General features: G+C 37.7%; 2 protein-coding genes across 8 annotated transcripts in view; both read right to left on the bottom strand.

Annotated features, from left to right (window-relative positions):
* Positions 1-9,848, bottom strand: part of FAM151B (family with sequence similarity 151 member B) — a 32,571-nt gene extending 22,723 nt beyond the window's left edge. The window contains exons 1-2 of the mRNA XM_003123750.5: positions 9,686-9,848; positions 1,618-1,743 (exon numbers count right to left, since the gene is read on the bottom strand). Coding sequence (XP_003123798.1) covers positions 1,618-1,743; positions 9,686-9,710 — 151 coding nt within the window. The 5' untranslated portion in view covers positions 9,711-9,848. The remainder of the gene's footprint in view (positions 1-1,617; positions 1,744-9,685) is intronic.
* A 5,380-nt stretch (positions 9,849-15,228) lies between these two features.
* Positions 15,229-18,226, bottom strand: part of ZFYVE16 (zinc finger FYVE-type containing 16) — a 61,459-nt gene continuing 58,461 nt past the window's right edge. For 6 of the 7 annotated variants that reach the window (XR_014838116.1, XR_002341786.2, XM_021084493.2 and 3 more), the window contains one exon: positions 15,229-17,027. Coding sequence is in view for 4 of the 7 variants with exons in the window: in XM_021084493.2 (XP_020940152.1) it covers positions 16,866-17,027 (162 nt within the window). In the remaining 3 variants the exon portion in view is untranslated. Of the gene's footprint in view, positions 17,028-17,119; positions 17,388-18,226 lie in introns of those variants that run through there. The other variant, XR_014838115.1, reaches the window with a different exon arrangement.

Below are 18,226 nucleotides of genomic sequence, written 5' to 3'. Positions count from 1 at the left end.
AAGCCTAAACATTAGGATATACATCACCCTAACCACAGGAGCCCCAGCTTGTGATAAGCGCCAGAAAATAGAAAACAGTTGTGTTTTTTGTGATTTTTTTTTTTTTTTACACAAGAAGATCCTAAGTAGTTGCTATTTATATTCAGAACAAAGCTCAAAGTAATGGGTTTATAGAAATGAAGTTAAACTGATCTTGCCTATACTGTTTACATGCTCTAATGCAGCAATTTATTATATTTTTATGAATACATTTAGCTGATGCCTATAGTTACACTTTTCCTAAATGTTACAAAGGCTTTCAAAAAACTACATTTTTAAATTCTCAGACTTAATATTGTCTATTTTTTTAACTAGCATTTATTTTAACATACATTTTTTAACAATCTACATTCAGGGAGTTCCCGTTGTGGTACAGAGGAAACAAATCCGACCAGGAACCATGAGGTTACGGGTTCAGTCCCTGGCCTTGCTCAGTGGGTTAAGGATCTGGCCCTGCCATGAATTGTGGTATAGGTCAAAGACCCAGCTCAGACCATGCGTTGCTCCAATTAGACTCCTAGCCTGGGAAACTCCATCTGCCGCAAGTGCGGCTCTAAAACGCAAAAAAAGAGAGAGAGAGAGAGAAACAGTGTCCTTACAATAAAATAAATAAATAAATAAATTCAGCTACATTATCCAAATACACAATTGGATAGAATCCAAAAAAAGTTTAAGTGCCTACAAAATAACATAGGGTTTCATAAATTCCTATTGTAACAGGTCACTTCAAGCTATACTCCAGCCTTTTTTTTTTTTTTTTTTTTTTGTCTTTTTGCCTTTTCTAGGGCCGCTCCCGAGGCATATGGATGTTCCCAGACTAGGGATGGAATCGGAGCTATAGCCGCCGGTCTACGCTAGAACCACAGCAACAGGGATCCGAGCCGAGTCTGTGACCTACACCACAGCTCACACCAACGCCAGATCCTTCACTCACTGAGCAAGGCCAGGGATCGAACCCGCAGCCTCATGGTTCCTAGTCGGATTCATCAACCACTGTGCCACAATGGGAACTCCTCCAGCCCTTTGATAATAGGTTCTCATTCTTCTCTGCTGTTGGAACCAACAGGGTACTTCATGGGAAAAGGCAAAGAAAAATGCTATACTATTCATCTATATATATGATTATAGATCAAATTAATAAACCAAAAGGCTTAGTTTCTATCCTATGCATAAATACTGCATTATAAGTTATTATTCAATGGCTTCATCCATCCATTCAACAAATAATTATTGAGCTTCTCCTTAGTACACTGTCAAAGACACAAAAAATACGTATGACATAACAAACCTGATCTTAAAAATCTTAACTATGATATATAAGCAAATACAATAATATATTAGGGTTATAAATAACGGATAGAAAAGATAAATCATTTCTGGAAAATTAGGAAATTCTTCCATTATGGGAATGTGTTCATTTTGTAAATAAAATGAAATCTTTAATAAAAATGTTTATGTTAGCCAAGAATTTATACTCAGATCACCTAACTCTCTGATACCTACAAATATGACCAGATATTTTTACAAGAGTTGAATTCATCTATTATCTAATGTAAATACAAATAACTAATGACTTACTTTTCAGTGCTTCATTCATGTGTGCCTTGCTGTTAGCTGCATGATACCAGATGATCTGGGCGCCATCTTCTGCTGTGATCTGGTTATTTCTCAGAAAATATTCCAGTATATTTTCACTCCAAGATTCTAAAATAACATCATTTATATTAAAAAGAATTGTTTTGTATGGAGTACATTTTTTTAAGTAAAAAAGGGCAGAGAACATATTGAGGGAGAATAATAAAGTAATAAAACTGGGAAAAATATAAGATTTTTAAAATTACAAACAAGTATTAAAAACAGAAATTGACAAAATATTATAAATGAGGCAAGTATAAATATATGTACATTTAAATACATATGTGCTATATACGATGTAAATAATAAACAGTAAGCATATAAGATAGTCTGAACCTCAAAAGCATGAGGAAATATGGAGGAAGAGAAAAAAAACTGCTAAGAAGCAGATTTTTGTTTGTTTGTTTGTTTTGTTTTGCTTTTTAGGGCTGCACCTGTGGCATATGGAGGTTCCTAGACTAGGGGTCCAATCAGAGCTACAGCGGTCAGCCTACACCATAGCCACAGCAACACAGGATTCGAGCCACATCTGTGACCTATACCAGAGCTCACGGCAATGTCAGATGCTTAACCCACTGAGCGAGGCCAGGTATCAAAGCCACAACCTCATGGACCCCAGTCAGATTCATTTCTGCTGCGCCACGATGGGAACTCCAAGAAGCAGATATTTTAAAGCAGGAATTTTCACATGATGCCTTCTGCAATCCTGGCTCCATAAATAAGTAAAATGTATGTAAAACCAAAGCTATATTAAAATTTTCTAAATTTACATTTCTCCAAAGAAGATATACAGATGGCCAACAGGCACATGAAAAAATGCTCAACATCACTAATTATTAGAGAAATGCAAAGCAAAACTACAATAAGGTACCACCTCACACCTGTCAGAATGGCATCATTAACAAGTCCACAAATAACAAATGCTGGAGAGGGTGTGGAGAAAAGGGTACCCTCCTTCACTTTTGGTGAGAACGTAAACTGGTACAACCACTATGGAAAACAGTATGGAGGTACCTCAGAAAACTTAATATAGAACTACCATATAACCCAGCAATCCCATTCCTGGGCATGTATCCAGACAAAATATTCATTGAAAAAGATATTATGCACTTGTATGTTCATTTCAGCACTATTCACAATAGCCAAGACATGGAAATAACCTATCAAAAGATGAATGGATTAAGAAGATATAGTATGTATACACAATGGAATACTATTCAGCAATTTAAAAAGAACAAAATAATGCCAGCAATATATATGGGACTAGAGACTCTCATACTAAGTGAAGTTAGAGAAAGACAAATACCATATATCACCTGTATCTGGAATCTAATATGCGGCACAAATGAACCTATCTACAGAAAAGAAACAAACTCATGGACTTAGAGAATAGACTTGCGGTTACCAAGGGGGGAGGGGAGGAATTGGGATGGACTGGGAGTTTGGGGTTAGTAGATGCAAATTATTGAATTGGGAGTAGATAAGCAATGAGATTCTGCTGTATAGCATAGGGAACCACATCTAGTCATTTGCGGTGGAACATGATGGAGGATAATGTGAGAAAAAGAATGTATATATAAATGACTAGGTCACTTTGCTATACAGCAGAGATTGACAAAACATTATAAATAAACTATAATAGAAAAAATAAAAATCTTTAAAAATTTTTCTAAATTTTGTAGAATTTAAATTCTTCTCTACCTGAGGCTCCATTCTATATTTGTTAACAATTGTGAACCTTAAATTACATATTTAAACATATTCACCTTCAGGTTATGAGTTTCAATAACATTTATATGAGTGACTAAGTAAATCCTGTTAGTATTTATAGATTTATCTAGCATGTACAAATATACCTAATTCCCACATATATCTTCTACTTTTGGGCAGACCAGATTCTTTCTTAACTAAGCATTAAAATGTGAGTTAAAAAAAAGAGTTCCTGCTATTATGCAGTGGGTTAAGGATCTGGCATTGTGTCCGCAGTATATCAGATTCAATCTGTGGCCTAGGAACTTCCACAGGTCATAGGTGCAGCCAAAAAAAAAAAAAAATTTATTAATTAACCAAAATTACAACAGCAGAATCAGGTCTACCTTACATCAAGCCATATCCCAATATAACAAGGAGAAAAGGCTGAAAAACAATGAAAGAGTTATAAAAATCTTACCTCCCCAATTCTTGTTCAGTCATTTGAACATTTAAGTACCTATCAAGTGGCTGCAAATTCCCTGTGCATGAGATTGTCTTCCATTTATTTTTTGCTTATTAACGCCACCTAACAGTTAAAGACCTAAAAATGGCCATCTGAAACTGCTGATAAGTCATTGAGAAAAAGTAAATTTTGATTAGAGAATGGGGGGGCACATAAAGATAACTTCTAATTAACATGCATGGAACTTAGCAACCACTCTGTATACTGGGCTACAGAAGAAAGGAGAGACTGTAGCACCCACTATCTCCCAAGCAGTCTCCTACACAAATACAAAAAATTAGCATATCTAATAGAGTCACAGACCTTTCAGACTCAGAAGAAAATACATGGCCATTATTTTTTAAATGCTTAACCAAGGCTTCTAATTTTTCTTTCACCCGTGCCCATGGCACAAGGAAGTTCCCAGGCCAGGGATTAAACCCTTGCCATAGCAGCAACCCAAGCCTCTGCAGTGACAACACTGGATCCTTCACCTGCTACTCCACAAGAGAACTCCAAACTTAAGCATTTTTACAAGGCACATTAATTATTCACTAAAAGAGAAATGCCAAGTGATGGGATTAAATCACAGTATATCCTCATGATAAAGAATGTAATTGAGGTGGCTGCTAAAAATGAAGTTTTTGAGATGCACCAAAAGTCTCACAAAAATGGTAATCACACGTTACCAGAAAAAAACCTAAATGTTAATTAATAGTGCACTGTAGATGTGTCTGCAGCACCTTTTTCTTTTTTTTCCCGTCTTTTTAGGGCCACACCCTCAGCATATGGAAGTTCCCAAGCTAAGAGTCAAATCGGAGCTGTAGATGCTGGCCTATGCCACAGCCACAGCAATGCCAGATCCGAGATGCATCTGCAACCTACACCACAGCTCATGGCAATGCCGGATCCTTAACACACTGAGGGAGGCCGGGGATCAAACCTGTATCTTCATGGATACTAGTTGGATTTGTAACCACAGTGGGAACTCCCGTGGCACTTTCCAACTAAACATACTGCATTCAAAAATTTTATAAAGGTAACTTACAGATTAATAAAATACCATGATTCCAGAAATTAAAAATATTTACAGTAGAAAGTTCTCCCTGCCCTGTTAATGGGTGAATACTTATATTTAGACATAAGTGTATATATCTTTTTATACATACAGAATTTAGGACTCCAATTATCTATAATCTAGAGTATTATTACTATTTTAAGCAAGCTGTTACTCTAGAAATAGGTCTAAGAGAAAGGCAAAATTACTTGCAATTTTTAAAAAATTAAGACTTATGGTGAGAGCAGTTTTAGCTTTATAGAAAGAAAAAAAAAAAAGCAACAAGTACAGAGTAGCTCCCATGTGACATCTCTTATTTTTTACATCCTTTTGTGATGATGAAATTGTTCTGAAATTGACTGTGGTGATGTTTACACAATTTGAATATACTAAAAACCACTGAATTATATGTTTAAATGATTGAGAATTGTATGGTATGCAAGTTACGTCTCAATAAAAAATTAAAAAAAGAGTTCCCACTGTAGCTCAGCAAGTTACAAATCTGACTAGTATCCATGAGGACGCAGGTTCGATCCCTGGCCCCCGTCAGTGGGTTAAGGATCTGGCATTACCATGAGCTATGGTGTAGGTTGGCAGCTGCAGCTGATTCAACCCCTAGTCTGGGAATTTCCCTATGCCGGAAGTGCAACCATTAAAAAAAAAAAAAGTTTAAAAAAGAACAATTAAATCAAACAAAAGAGAAAAATACACTTACCCTTTGACCCAGAAATTCCACCTTCATAAATCTATTTCATAGACAGATATGCTTATATATGGGAAATGACACATTCATACAAGGATATTTATTGTAGCATTTTTTGTAATAGAAAAAAAAAGTAAAAATAACCTGACTATTCATCAAAAGTGGATTCACTAAATTATGGTATGTTCATAAAATGGAACATTATGCAGCCATCAGAAAGAATAAGGCAAATCTATATGTATGATATAGACTAATCTCAAAATATGTTAAGTGAGGAGTTCCATCATGGCTCAGCAGAAATGAATCTGACTAGGATCCATTGTTGTGGTGAGCTGTGGTGTAGGTCGCAGGAATGGCTCAGATCTGATGTTGCCGTGGCTGTGGTATAGGCCAGCAGCTGTAGCTCCGATTCAACCCCTAGCCTGGGAACCTCCATATGCCACAGATGTGGCCATAAAAAAAAAGAAAAAAGAAAAAAATATATATATAGTGAAAAAAAGGTAAGGGGAAAAACAATATGTAGAGGTACTATAGTAGGAAGAATAATGACACCCCTCTCCTACCCCAGCCCAAGATGTCCACATCCTAATCCATGGAATGTGAATATGTTACGTTATGTAGCAAAGAGTATTAAGCTTACAAATGGAATTAAGGTTGCTAATCTGTTGTGTCTGAGGTGGGACAAGTAGCTTGGATTATCCAAGTGAGCCTAATTTAATCACATTAAGGATCTTATAAAATCTGTGTAAGTGAAAGAGGAAGACAGGATGACACAATGTGAGGAAGACTTGACCAGCAATGCTGGCTTTGAAAATGGAGGAAGAGGAGTACCTGTTGTGGCTCAGCAGTAACAAACCCAACTAGTATCCATGAGAGAGTGGGTTTGATCCTTGGCCTCACTTAGTGGGTTAAGGATCCGACATTGCCATGAACTGTGGTGTAGGTTGCAGATGAGGCTCTGATCTGGCATGGCTGTGGTTTAGGCCAGCGGCTGTAGCTCTGATTTGACCCCTAGCCCGAGAACTTCCATATGCTGCAAGAGTGGCCCTAAAAAGCCAAAAAAAAAAAAAGATGGACCATATACTTAAGTGTAAAATGCAAAACTATAAAATTCCTAGAAAATAATACAGGAGAAAACTTAGATGACCTTGGGTATGCCAATGACTTTTTAGATACAGCCCCAAAGGTACTATCTATAAAAAAAAAAAATGGAGAGTTCCCTGGTAGCCTAGCAAGTTAAGGGTCTGGCACTGTCACTGGCATAGGTTCAATCCCTGGCCCAAGAAATTCTGCATTGCACAGAGGTGACCAAAAAAAAAAAGAAAGAAAGAATGGATAAGCTGGACTTCATTAAGATGAAAAACTTCTGCTCTGTGAAAGATAATGTCAAGAGAATGAGAAGACAAGCCACAGACTGAGAGAAAATATTTGCAGGAGACACATATGATAAAGAACTATTATCCTAAATACATAAAGAACTCTTAAAACTCAACAATAAAAAACAAACAACCATTAAAAAAACAGCCAAAGACTTAACAGACACCTCACCAAAAAAGACAGCTATCAAGCATGTGAAAAGATGTGCCACATCACGTCACCAGAGAAATACCAATTAAAATGAGGTACAACTACACACCTATTAGAATGGCCAAAATCTGGAACACCGATACACCAAATGCTGGTAAGGATGCAGAATAATAGGAATTCTCATTCACTGGCAATGGGAATGCAAAATGACATGGTGACTGTATCTTTTTTTAATTTTACTTTATGTTGGAGTATATTTGATTTACAATGTTTAGTTTCAGGTATACGGCTAAGTGATTCAGTTATACATATACACGTATCCATTCTTTTTCAGATTCTTTTCCCATGTAGGTTATTACAGAATATTGAGTGGAGTTCCGTGTGCCATAAAGTAGTTCCTTGCTGATAGCCTATTTTATATATAGTAGTGTGTATATGTTCATCCCAAACTTCAAATTTATCCCTCTCCTCTACTTTTCCCTTTTTGGAACCATAAGTTTGTTTTCTATGTCTGTGAATCTGTTTGTTTTGTAAACAGTTTGTTCATATCATTTTTTTATATTCCATATATAAGTGCTATCACAGGAATGGATAAAAAATGTGGTAAATATATACAATGGAATATTACTCAGCCATAAAAAAGAATGAAATGATGCCATTTGCAGCAACATGGATGGACCTAGAGATTATCATTCTAAATGCATTAAATCAGACATGGTACAGAAACTTTAAAAGAGAGCTTGGAAATTTCTTACAAAACTAAACATACTTTCGGAGTTCCCATCGTGGCTCAGTGGTTAACGAATCCGACTAGGAACCATGAGGGTTCAATCCCTGCCCTTGCTCAGTGGGTTAAGGATCCAGCGTTGCTGTAAACTGTGGTGTAGGTTGCAGATGCAGCTGGGATCCCGTGTTGCTGTGGCTTTGGGGTAGGCCGGTGGCTACAGCTCCAATTAGACCCTTAGCCTGGGAACTCCATATGCTGAGGGAGGGGCCCAAGAAATGGCAAAAAAGACAAAAAAAAAAAAAAAAAAAAAACCCAGCTAAACATACTTTGGAGTTCCCGTTATGGCACAGCAGAAACTAATCTGCCTAGCATCCATGAGGATGTGGGTTTAATTCCTAGTCTCGAATCAGTGAGTTAAGGATCCAGCGTTGCAGTGAGCTGTGGAGTAGGTGGCAGATGTGGCACAGATCTGGCACTGCTGTGGCCTAGGCTAGCAGCTACAGCTCCTATTGGACCCCTAGCCTGGGAACCTCCATGTGCCAAGGGTGCGGCCCTAAGACACAAAAAAAACTAAACATACTCCTACGGTACAATCCAGCAATCAGGCTCTTTGATATTTACCCACAGGATTTGAAAACTTATGTCTCTCCAAAAGCCTGAACACTGATGCTTACAGCAGCTCAACTTATAACTGCCAAAATCTGAAAGTAATGGAGGTATCTTTCAGTAGGTGAATGGACAAACTGTGGTATACCCAGACAAAAGAATTTGTTTGCTAAATTTGTGTGCTAAAAAGGCACAAGCTCTCAAACCATAAAAAGACAAAGGGAAACCTTAACCACATATTATAAACAAAAAAAGCCAATATGAAAAGGCTACATACTGTATGATGCCAACTATACGACATTCTGGGAAAGACAAAGCTATGGTTGTGAGGGGTTGGAGGGAGACTTATGGGGTTGGAGGTAGACTCATGGATAGTTGGAGCACAAAAGATTTTTAGGACAGAGAAACTATTTTCCATGACGCCCTACCAAACAGATTTGTCATTCATTGTACACTTGTCTAAACCCACACACAGTACCCCCACCAAGAGTGAACTCTAATGTGAAATATGTACTTCAGGTTATTATGATGCATCAATGTAGGCTCACAATTATAACAAAAGTACCACTCTGGTGAGGGATGTTAAAAATGGGGAAGCTGGAGTTTTCCCTGTGGTTAAGTGGTTAAAGAACTCAACTAGTATTCATGAGGACGCGGGTTCTATCCTTTAACCCTAGCTCAGTGAGTTAAAAATCTGGCATTGCTGTGAGCTGTGGTGTATAGGTCGCAAACTCCCCTTCGACCTGTAGCCTAGGAACCTCCATATGCCCCCAGTGCGGCCCTAAAAAAGACCAAAAAAACCCAAAAAACAAAAAAACAAAAAACGGGGAGGCAATGCATAAGCCGAGTAGGGGATAGATGGAGAGTCTCCCTGTCCTCCGCTCAAAACTTCCATGAATCTAAAACTGCTGTTGAGAAAAAAAAAATTTTTTTTCTTTACAAAAGGGCGCAATATTCTTGCCATTCGCCCCAAAAGTTTTTCACTTAACGCCCATAGAAGGACCCAAGGCTCTAGGCCAGGTGAATGGAGGCTCACGCTAAGGAAGCAGAGCACGAGATCCAAAAAGGGAGGAGTGCCGCCTGAGGCGTCTCTCAAAGAGCCCCCAACTATGGGCACTGGGCCGGAGAAAAGGCCCACTTCAAGCCAACTCTGTGGTGCTCCGTCCCAGACCCGGAACCTCAGGGTCCCAGGCTTACCAGTGCCTGCAGCGTTCGCTGTCATGGTGACGAACAGCCACAGTTCGCGCAAGCGCCGAGCGGTGGGAGATGCCGCTGACCCGTCGCAGGTGGCGAGAAAAACCCAAGTCTACCAACGCCAGATCGCAGTACAACCGCAGACCGCTGCCTATGCAGCGCTTCTGAAGCCGGGACGGAAACGGCGGGAAGGCGGTACGCACGCGCAGAAGGGGCGGATCAAGTTTCGCTTTCGCGAGATCTTCCCGGTAGGGATTCGCGTCCAAGTGTCGCGCGAATTGCTCTTTTTGAAAGGTAGTCAGAGAGCGCGAAGTCCTGATAAACGTGTGGTCAGGTCATGGGCGATAGCAGCAGGGTTGAGACGCCGAGATTGAGTACAGTTGCTGCTAAGGGGTACGAATTCCCAAAGTTAGATATATTTCCTCTTTTTAATTTTAGTAACATACTAAAAAATGACTTGATGTCATGTCTCCATAAAAATGAGCGTTTCTGCGCAAGGAGACTAAGGTGTTAACTTGAAAGTTTTCTCTTTCTCGCTTTCTGCCGGTGTTCACTCAGAAACTCCCAGCAGTTCGATTTTCCCCACCTACTGCCTTCCTTGCTCTCCTTAACTCCTTCCCACAGACAAGCTGTGGCTGGAAAAAGAGCACCAGTGGAGTCAGACGACGTGAATTAGCAGTGTAGCACTGCCATTTCCTGGTTCTGCAGCTCTAAAACCACTCAGTGTGTCAGCTGTAAAATTAGGATAAGCATAACCTCACACAAAACACAGCCCTTCTTGCCCACCTCTTCAGATTTTAATATATTTATGTCTTTACAGACTTCAGTTGTAATTATTTCAATTTGCCTTCAGTCAAGCTTCTGTACTCTGGATTTTTTTCTAGCTCCTCAAAATGATTTCTTGGGTTTAAGAAAACGCTCAATTTTAGTGACTTAAGTGACTTTTAAAACACTTTTAAAAAGTATGGTTGATTTACAATGTCGTGCCAATTTGTGCTGTACAGCAAAGATCAGTCATGTGCACAGTGTATGGGTGATTTTAGGATATTATATACAAAATTAGAGGTTTCCCTTCTTCAGTTTCCTCTTACCTATAATCTCTCCAGTGTTCTCTGGCTCTAACATCATCCTTGGTATTCTAGCTAGAAAAGCCTTTAGCTTCCCCACTCCATTGCCACTGTATCTGTCCTGCAGTGTCTGCAACCATTGCACTGTTGGATAAGGAGGCAGGGTGCTGCCTTTTTGTGCTCTCTAGCTTAGTGTAGGGCAGGGAAAATCCACATTGCTCCATAGGATTTACACATGGTGTGGAGGGAGGGGTGCTGCAGTTCTCCTGAAATAGGAAATTCAAAAAGAATTATATTTCACATCCTCCAGCCCCCTTTTCTGTCCTTTAACTAGAGAAGCTGTTCCTTGGACTTTCTAAGCCAGCTGGCAATACCTGTTTTAAAGCATCTAGGTGCAGTTTCCTTTTTATTCTGTTTGGAGTTTGTCTGGCTTCTTGCATCTGTGGAGTTATGTCTTTCATCAGTTTTGAAAAGTCTACATTGTGTCTAAAAATATTTGCTCTGTTCTACCCTCCCCTCTCTTTCTGCAACTAATTAAGCAGGTGTTAGGAATTCTCACTGCATCCTCTATATGCTGTTTTTTTTTTCCATATTTCTTTTTGTCTTTCAATGCTGCATTACAAAAAAATTCTGATTTATATTCCAGTTTATAAATCTTCTCAATTGCCTATATTCTATTCTACCATTAAACCTATTTACAGTCTTAAAGTTCAGTTTTTATGTATTCTTGCAACATTTGTATTACATTATTTCCCAAATTAGCTCCATCATGTTTTCCTTTCCCATTCTCTAAGGCACTTCACACTTGACTTTATTTCTTTAAACATAGAAAGCATAAATTTAATACCTAAGACTTTATGAATTAAATTGTTTCTAATTTGTGCCTCTGAAGTCTAGTTCCCTTATGGGCCTATGTACTTTTTTACTATATGCTAGTAGATGTTCTACTTGAAAAGTAATTTGAGGCTTACAATTAAGTTACTTTTCTGTGGAGAGAATTTACATTTTTATTCCTCCTAGCACCTGGAGGAGGCATCACCAGTGGGGGAACCACCTTAAAGCAAATTAAATGCTTAAGATTCTTTGGGTGATGCAGGCAATACTAAACTTGGCTATAATTTTACATAATTTTATACTTCTGGTTCATCCTCATCCAAAGGCTGAAACATTTTGAAGGAATCTCAGCCTATTGTGGGGAATTTCTTCTGTTAGTTTCACAATTCCTCTCAGATTCACCTTCTTGTGTGGGTCCACACAGGATGGTGAATTACATTAGGCTTTAAGTGACGACCCCATGCTAACGTAACCTCTTTTTTCCTTCACTTTTGGACTTTTAAAATCTCCTTGATGTTTTAAGATGATTTTTGTATTTTAATGAGTTTTAGTTGTTTTCAGCAAGAGCATAGCTTTAAATATCCTAGCATGCAATTTCCAGAATCAGGAAGTTTTCCCAAAGTTGTACCTTTGTTCTTGCAAGTTCAAACCATACTCTTTCTCTTGGTCTTCTCTGCACTTAGCACATACTACTTGTGGCATGAAATCCATAAATGTTGAAAAGCAATTAATCCATAAATGTTGAAAAGAACTAATTTTTTACACTTACTTTTGTCAGAGCAATTAATCTTTTTCTTTTTAGAAATTTTTAGTTATAGCTGCTCTAATTACTTTGTTTTAGTTTATCACCAGAAAACTTAGTAAAAGTTTAATAAAACAACAGACATTTATTACTTTATACTGTTTCTGATGTTCAGAAATCTGAGAGGAGCTCAATTGGGTTGTTCTCATGGGGTCAAACAGTTGGCTGGGGCTGCAATCTGAAGGCTTGACTGGGGTGAAGGATCCCCTTCCACTAAATGGCTATTGTCAGGAGGCTTCAGTTTCACATGAGACTCTATAAATAGCTGGTTTCCCCAAGAATGACTGATTCAATGGAAAGAGAGGGAGAAAGAAACAGACAGGGAGCGGGAGGTGGGGAAAGAAGGATGAAAGGAAGAGTGAGTGGGGAGAAATGCACCAAAGATGAAAGCCATGGAATCTTTTATAATATAATCTTGGAAATGATATCCCATCTCTTCCTCCATATTCTATTGGTCACAAAGACCAGCAGTACAGTTGTGGAAGGGGACTACACAGGGTGTGGATACCAAGAGGCAAGAATCATTGTGGGCTATCCTGGAAGCTGGCCAGCACCTTATTTTACCAAAAGGAAAAACAGAAAAAAAAAAAAAAAAACTTTATTATACTCAGATGTTTATAATAAAGCACTTGAATTAGACCTCTATTTTCATTTGTAAGAAGTGTGAACATATAGCTATAATTTTATCAACACAAATGCAGAAAATGTTTCCCAAAAGGTATTAAATTATGTATCATTCCAAGCTAAATAAGAATATAAAGAGATTTAGACTACTAAAAATATGGAATTAAAAAAACCCAATGTGTCAATTATGTGGTAATAGGTAAATTCAGATGGTTAAAATTAGATGGTAAATTGAGTGTTGGGTAGGGAAAAAAAGGTTTTTAATATAGCTCAGATAAAAAATAACCTTGCAGGTATTTTAGTAGTAAAAATTTGTTATAAGAAAGTCCTCCTACTGAAACATATGGTCATAATTCCAATAAGGGATTTTCTTGCTTTCCTGTAATTAAGATTGCTTTTTATCAACATACGGTGTTTTAAGAAGCAATGAAACTTTTAAGATTCTAAATATAAACTACATAACTCAAAGTAATTGAGGAGATGACATTGTGTTCTTTAGTATATACAGCCATACTTTATCTAAAAAATCAGGAATTAAAAATATATATTCATATTTGCTGCTACTGCACCTAACCCTTGGAAAGATACACAAGAAACTAATAAAAATGACTTGTTGAGATTGGAGGGTGAGAAGAACAAGGAAGATGCATACAATATGGTAAAACATATCGTTGGAGTTCCCTTCATGGCTCAACAGTAACAAACCTGACGAGTATTCATGAGGATGCATGCTGAATCCCTGGGCTCGCTCAGTGGGTCCAGGATCCAGCGTTACGGTGAGCTGTGGTATAGGTCACAGGTGCGAATCGGATCCCATGCTGCTGTGGCTGTGGTGTAGGCCACTACAGCTCTAATTCCACCCCTAGACCTGGGAACTTCTATATGCCAAGGGTGTGACCCTAAAAAGAAAAAAATGAAAACCTCGTTAAGTTTTTAACATTTTTCTGATTTTTGAATTTAAATATTATATATATGAAACTTTTTTTTTAATCACAAAGAAAAAACTTAAAATCTAGGATGGTTTAGAGGTATCTGGTACTCAGATAGTTTTTTTTTAAAATTTGAGTCAAGGAATCCCTGTTATGGCTCAGTGGATTACGAGCCCAACTAGTGTCCATGAGGATGTGGGTTCCATCCCTAGACTCGCTCAGTGGGTTGGGGATCCAGTGTTGCAGTGGTCTGTGGTGTAGGTCATAGATATAGCTCAGGTCTGGCACTGCTGTGGCTGTGGTGTAGGCTGGCAGCTACAGCTTGGATTTGACTGCTGGCCTGGGAACTTCCATATGCCACAGGAGCAGTCACCCCCCCCCCCAAAAAAAAGGAAAGATCAGTGTTTTGACATATTATCTACTCTTTAGATTTTCAACTCTTGCCTAGAGAATTTAATGCCAGGCCTTCTCATTACTGGTATGGCTCTCCTCCTGGATTATTTTCTGACCAGCTCCTTAAAATTCATGTCTCTATGTAGCAGTTACTTTTACTTTGTTTTTACCTGCCTCACATTCAGCTCCAAGAAGCAAAGAACTATTTTATTCACCTTTCAATCAATAAAGCCTAATAAAGTGCGATGCATATAGCAAGCATACAGACACACTTAGTCCACTGGGTTGCTGGGGAAAAAAAAGAAGAGGGGCTAAATTGTACTTCATATTTCAAAATTCAAAGACAGTACTTTTTTTTTTGCTTTTTAGGGCCAGACCTGCAACATATGGAAGTTCCCAGGCTAGGGGTCAAATAGGAGCTATAGCCATTGGCCTATAATACAGACAGAGCAACTCGGGATCTGAGCTGCATCACCACCTATGCTGCAGCTTGTGGCAATGCAGGCTCCTTAACTCACTGAGCGTGGCCAGGGATCGAATTCACATCCTCATGGACATTGTCTGGTTTTTAACCTTCTGAGCCACAATGGGAACTCCAGAAAGACAGTACTCTTAAAAGGCAAAAAATAGATCAATGCAGACTAAGTAAAAAGAACCATTCTATTTCTTCACCATTAAAAAAATTAAAAATTTAAATTAAGTATCAAAGTGAAGAACATGACCAAATGCATTCGGAAACATATCACACATCTACAAAGAATACCTTAAAGTATGCCTCTAAAGGCATGTGATTCCAATTTTTATTAGCTGTAGAGACTTTACGGAAAAAAATCCAAAGTTCTCCTATTATGGGAAAAGCCCTTCTCACCTTTCGGTTATTTTAAAGTAAATTCAGTATTTACAGATTGTGCAATTAACTTTTATTGCAAAATAAACACACTATATAAAGAAAACATAAACTGAGTTTGATATGCAATTTTTTGTTATAGATGTCAACAATTTCACAAATTATTGTTATCATTTTATTTAATATCTGCAACATTTGTACATTGTTTATGACGCAGTTACTTCAAAAAGACAGATATTTTCCTCCATACTGTCTTTGGCTAGGACTACAGATGTGATTCAGTAGGAACCGTATGAACAAACTGATTCAAATTCTCAGTCTCTCCTAGCCTGAGATCTAAGATCCTGAGTTATAACCCTGACTTAGTCTTCAAGTTGAGATGCTTCATAAATACGTTTCTTAAAACAGGGCTATTTAGTATAGTTCGAGACACAGGAGTGTTTTTGATACAAAAACATATATTCTACATTAGAATAAAAAAAAGCATTAAAATAATGATTATATTTTATATAACTTAAATGATAGGATTAACTAAAATATGACCTTTATTTTTTTTAACACAACATCCTTTCAAAAATTTTGCTATTTAAAGAAGAAAGCTCTGTAACAGTTTCAAATACACAGAATTTAACTTATGTTAATATCATATTATAAAAAATAACTACTGTATAAAGGATTTAAAATATGCAAAAGTAAGCAGTTCATTAAAATTTCTATTTAATACATTGGTGTCAATGAAAATATGCAGACTTACCAAGAACCTTCTAGGATTTAAAGGAAAAGCAAAAACAAAAACCTGTTTCAGGCTTCATTTATTGCTACATAATGACTACTTCAAGGGTCATCTGGCCTGTCGTCAAATCACTCTCGGAAGTGGTATATACAGTGGTATACTTTGGAAGGAAAGGAGGAAAAATAATGCACTGCAATACAAAAATATTACCTATATATAAATTATTAAAGATTTATAAAACACATACCAAATCACATGTTCTTGCTATAAAAACAATATACTTAAATACAGAAGCACAAAATCCTGAAGCACCCACAATTAAGAATACCCATTTAATAAAGAGAAAACCATATATATGTGTGTGTGTATATATACATTATAATGATTTGAAAAGAAAAAAAGCAAAATTCTGATTTTAATGCAAATAATCAGTTTATCTAATCATGGAGGTAGGTCTCCACTCCAAGTAGACAAATAAGTTATCTGTCTTATTCAAAGAGTCATCATATAAGTTTTATGATCCAGACAATTTTAACAGACTTTAGAAACCAGTAATACAACTGGCATATAAACAAAACAGGTGTTTCCCTCAAAAGGTTACATCTGAAAAGAGCCTTCATTAAAATCATTCTTGGCATAAAGAGGTATACCCAAGTACAGTTACTTTGGCTTGGCATTTAAATAACACAGTAAATGCTACTTAAAGAAAAGAAATCCTTGTCTTTTTCAGTATTTGTATGACGTATAAAGCTTCAAAAACTGTGGATCTCTTAAATTTTTGGAGATTTAAATATTGTGCTAATGATTTAAACAGATCATTTCTGCCTAAAAAGCAAAGCTTACATGTTTCAACATTAAACATATTTACTTAGTGTCTGTGGCATTTCAGCTTTAATGCTTGAAGTTAGTTTTAACAACTCATTTGCAATATCTAATATGACTCACATTCTTTCACTAAAATAGATTTTCTATAATAAAAAACACTAATTCTATTTCCAATGGTAAACTAGTAGTGTTGGAGGTCCCACCATGGATCACAGGGATTAGAGCACTATCAAGATCATTTAGATAATGCTGAGGAAGAAGCTGGCCTTCAGATCCTGCCTGAAATTCAACCTGGAAAAAAAAAAAATCTTGATGAGTGAACCCTAGAAAGTAAGCAATCTTGTTTATTAGCTCAGTAGATTTAAAAATAGCATCCAATTTAAGCATGTTAAGAAATACTTGATTTTTTATTCATGAAATTTTACATTCTCCTTTATTTCTTTTATCTATCTACTACATAAATTATAAACTGTTGCTCCCACAGATACTATAAAAATATTGCCACTACTTCATACTTTAGGTTTCTTCTTAATAAACATGTACACACACTGGAGGACCAAGGTTTTGAATAATTACCAATGTGGTATTTTTCTTTCTTTCTTTTTCTTTTTTTTTTTTTTTTTGTCTTTCTGCTATTTCTTTGGGCCACTCCTGCGGCATATGGAGGTTCCCAGGCTAGGGGTCGAATCGGAGCTGTAGCCACTGGCCTACGCCAGAGCCACAGCAACGCGGGATCTGAGCTGTGTCTGCAACCTACACCACAGCTCACGGCAACGCTGGATCGTTAACCCACTGAGCAAGGGCAGGGACCGAACCCGCAACCTCATGGTTCCTAGTCGGATTCGTTAACCACTGCACCACGACGGGAACTCCCCAATGTGGTATTTTTCATTTTGGGTTTTTTTTTTGGCTGTGCCCATGGCATGTTAGTTTCTGGGCCTGGGACTGAACCCATGCCACAGGAGTGACCTGAGCCACTGCAGCAGTAACACTAGACCCTTAACCCCCTGTGCCACAAGGGAACTCCACCATGGTATTTTTTTAAAATCTACTTTAAATTTTTGTTTTGTTTTTCTTTTTAGGGCCATGCCTATGGCATATGGAGATTCCCAGGCTAGGAATCAAAGCTACAGCTGCTGGCCTACACCACAGCAACACAGGATCCGAGCCAGAGTCTGTGACCTACACCACAGCTCACGGCAACGCCAGATCCTTAACCCACTGATCAAAGCCAGGGATCGAAGCTGCAACCTCATGTTTCCTAGTTGGATTCATTTCCACTGCACCTTGATGGGAACTCCATACTTTAAAATATTTTGAATTTGTCATAAATAAAATAGTATTTGAAGAGTTCCTGTTGTGGCTCAGTGGGTGACAAACACAACTACAATCCATGAGGATGCAGGTTTGATCCCTGACCTTGCTCAGTGGGTTAAGGATCTAGTGTTTCCATGAGCCGTGGTGTAGGTTGAAAACGCAGCTCAGATCCC

This window comes from Sus scrofa, chromosome 2 (assembly GCF_054392235.1).
Source record: "Sus scrofa isolate SSC_HxYL_T2T_F1_AM1 chromosome 2, Sscrofa_HxYL_maternal_Yorkshire_Landrace_v2.0, whole genome shotgun sequence".
Taxonomy (NCBI): domain Eukaryota; kingdom Metazoa; phylum Chordata; class Mammalia; order Artiodactyla; family Suidae; genus Sus; species Sus scrofa.
This window is presented reverse-complemented; position numbering and strand designations above follow the sequence as displayed.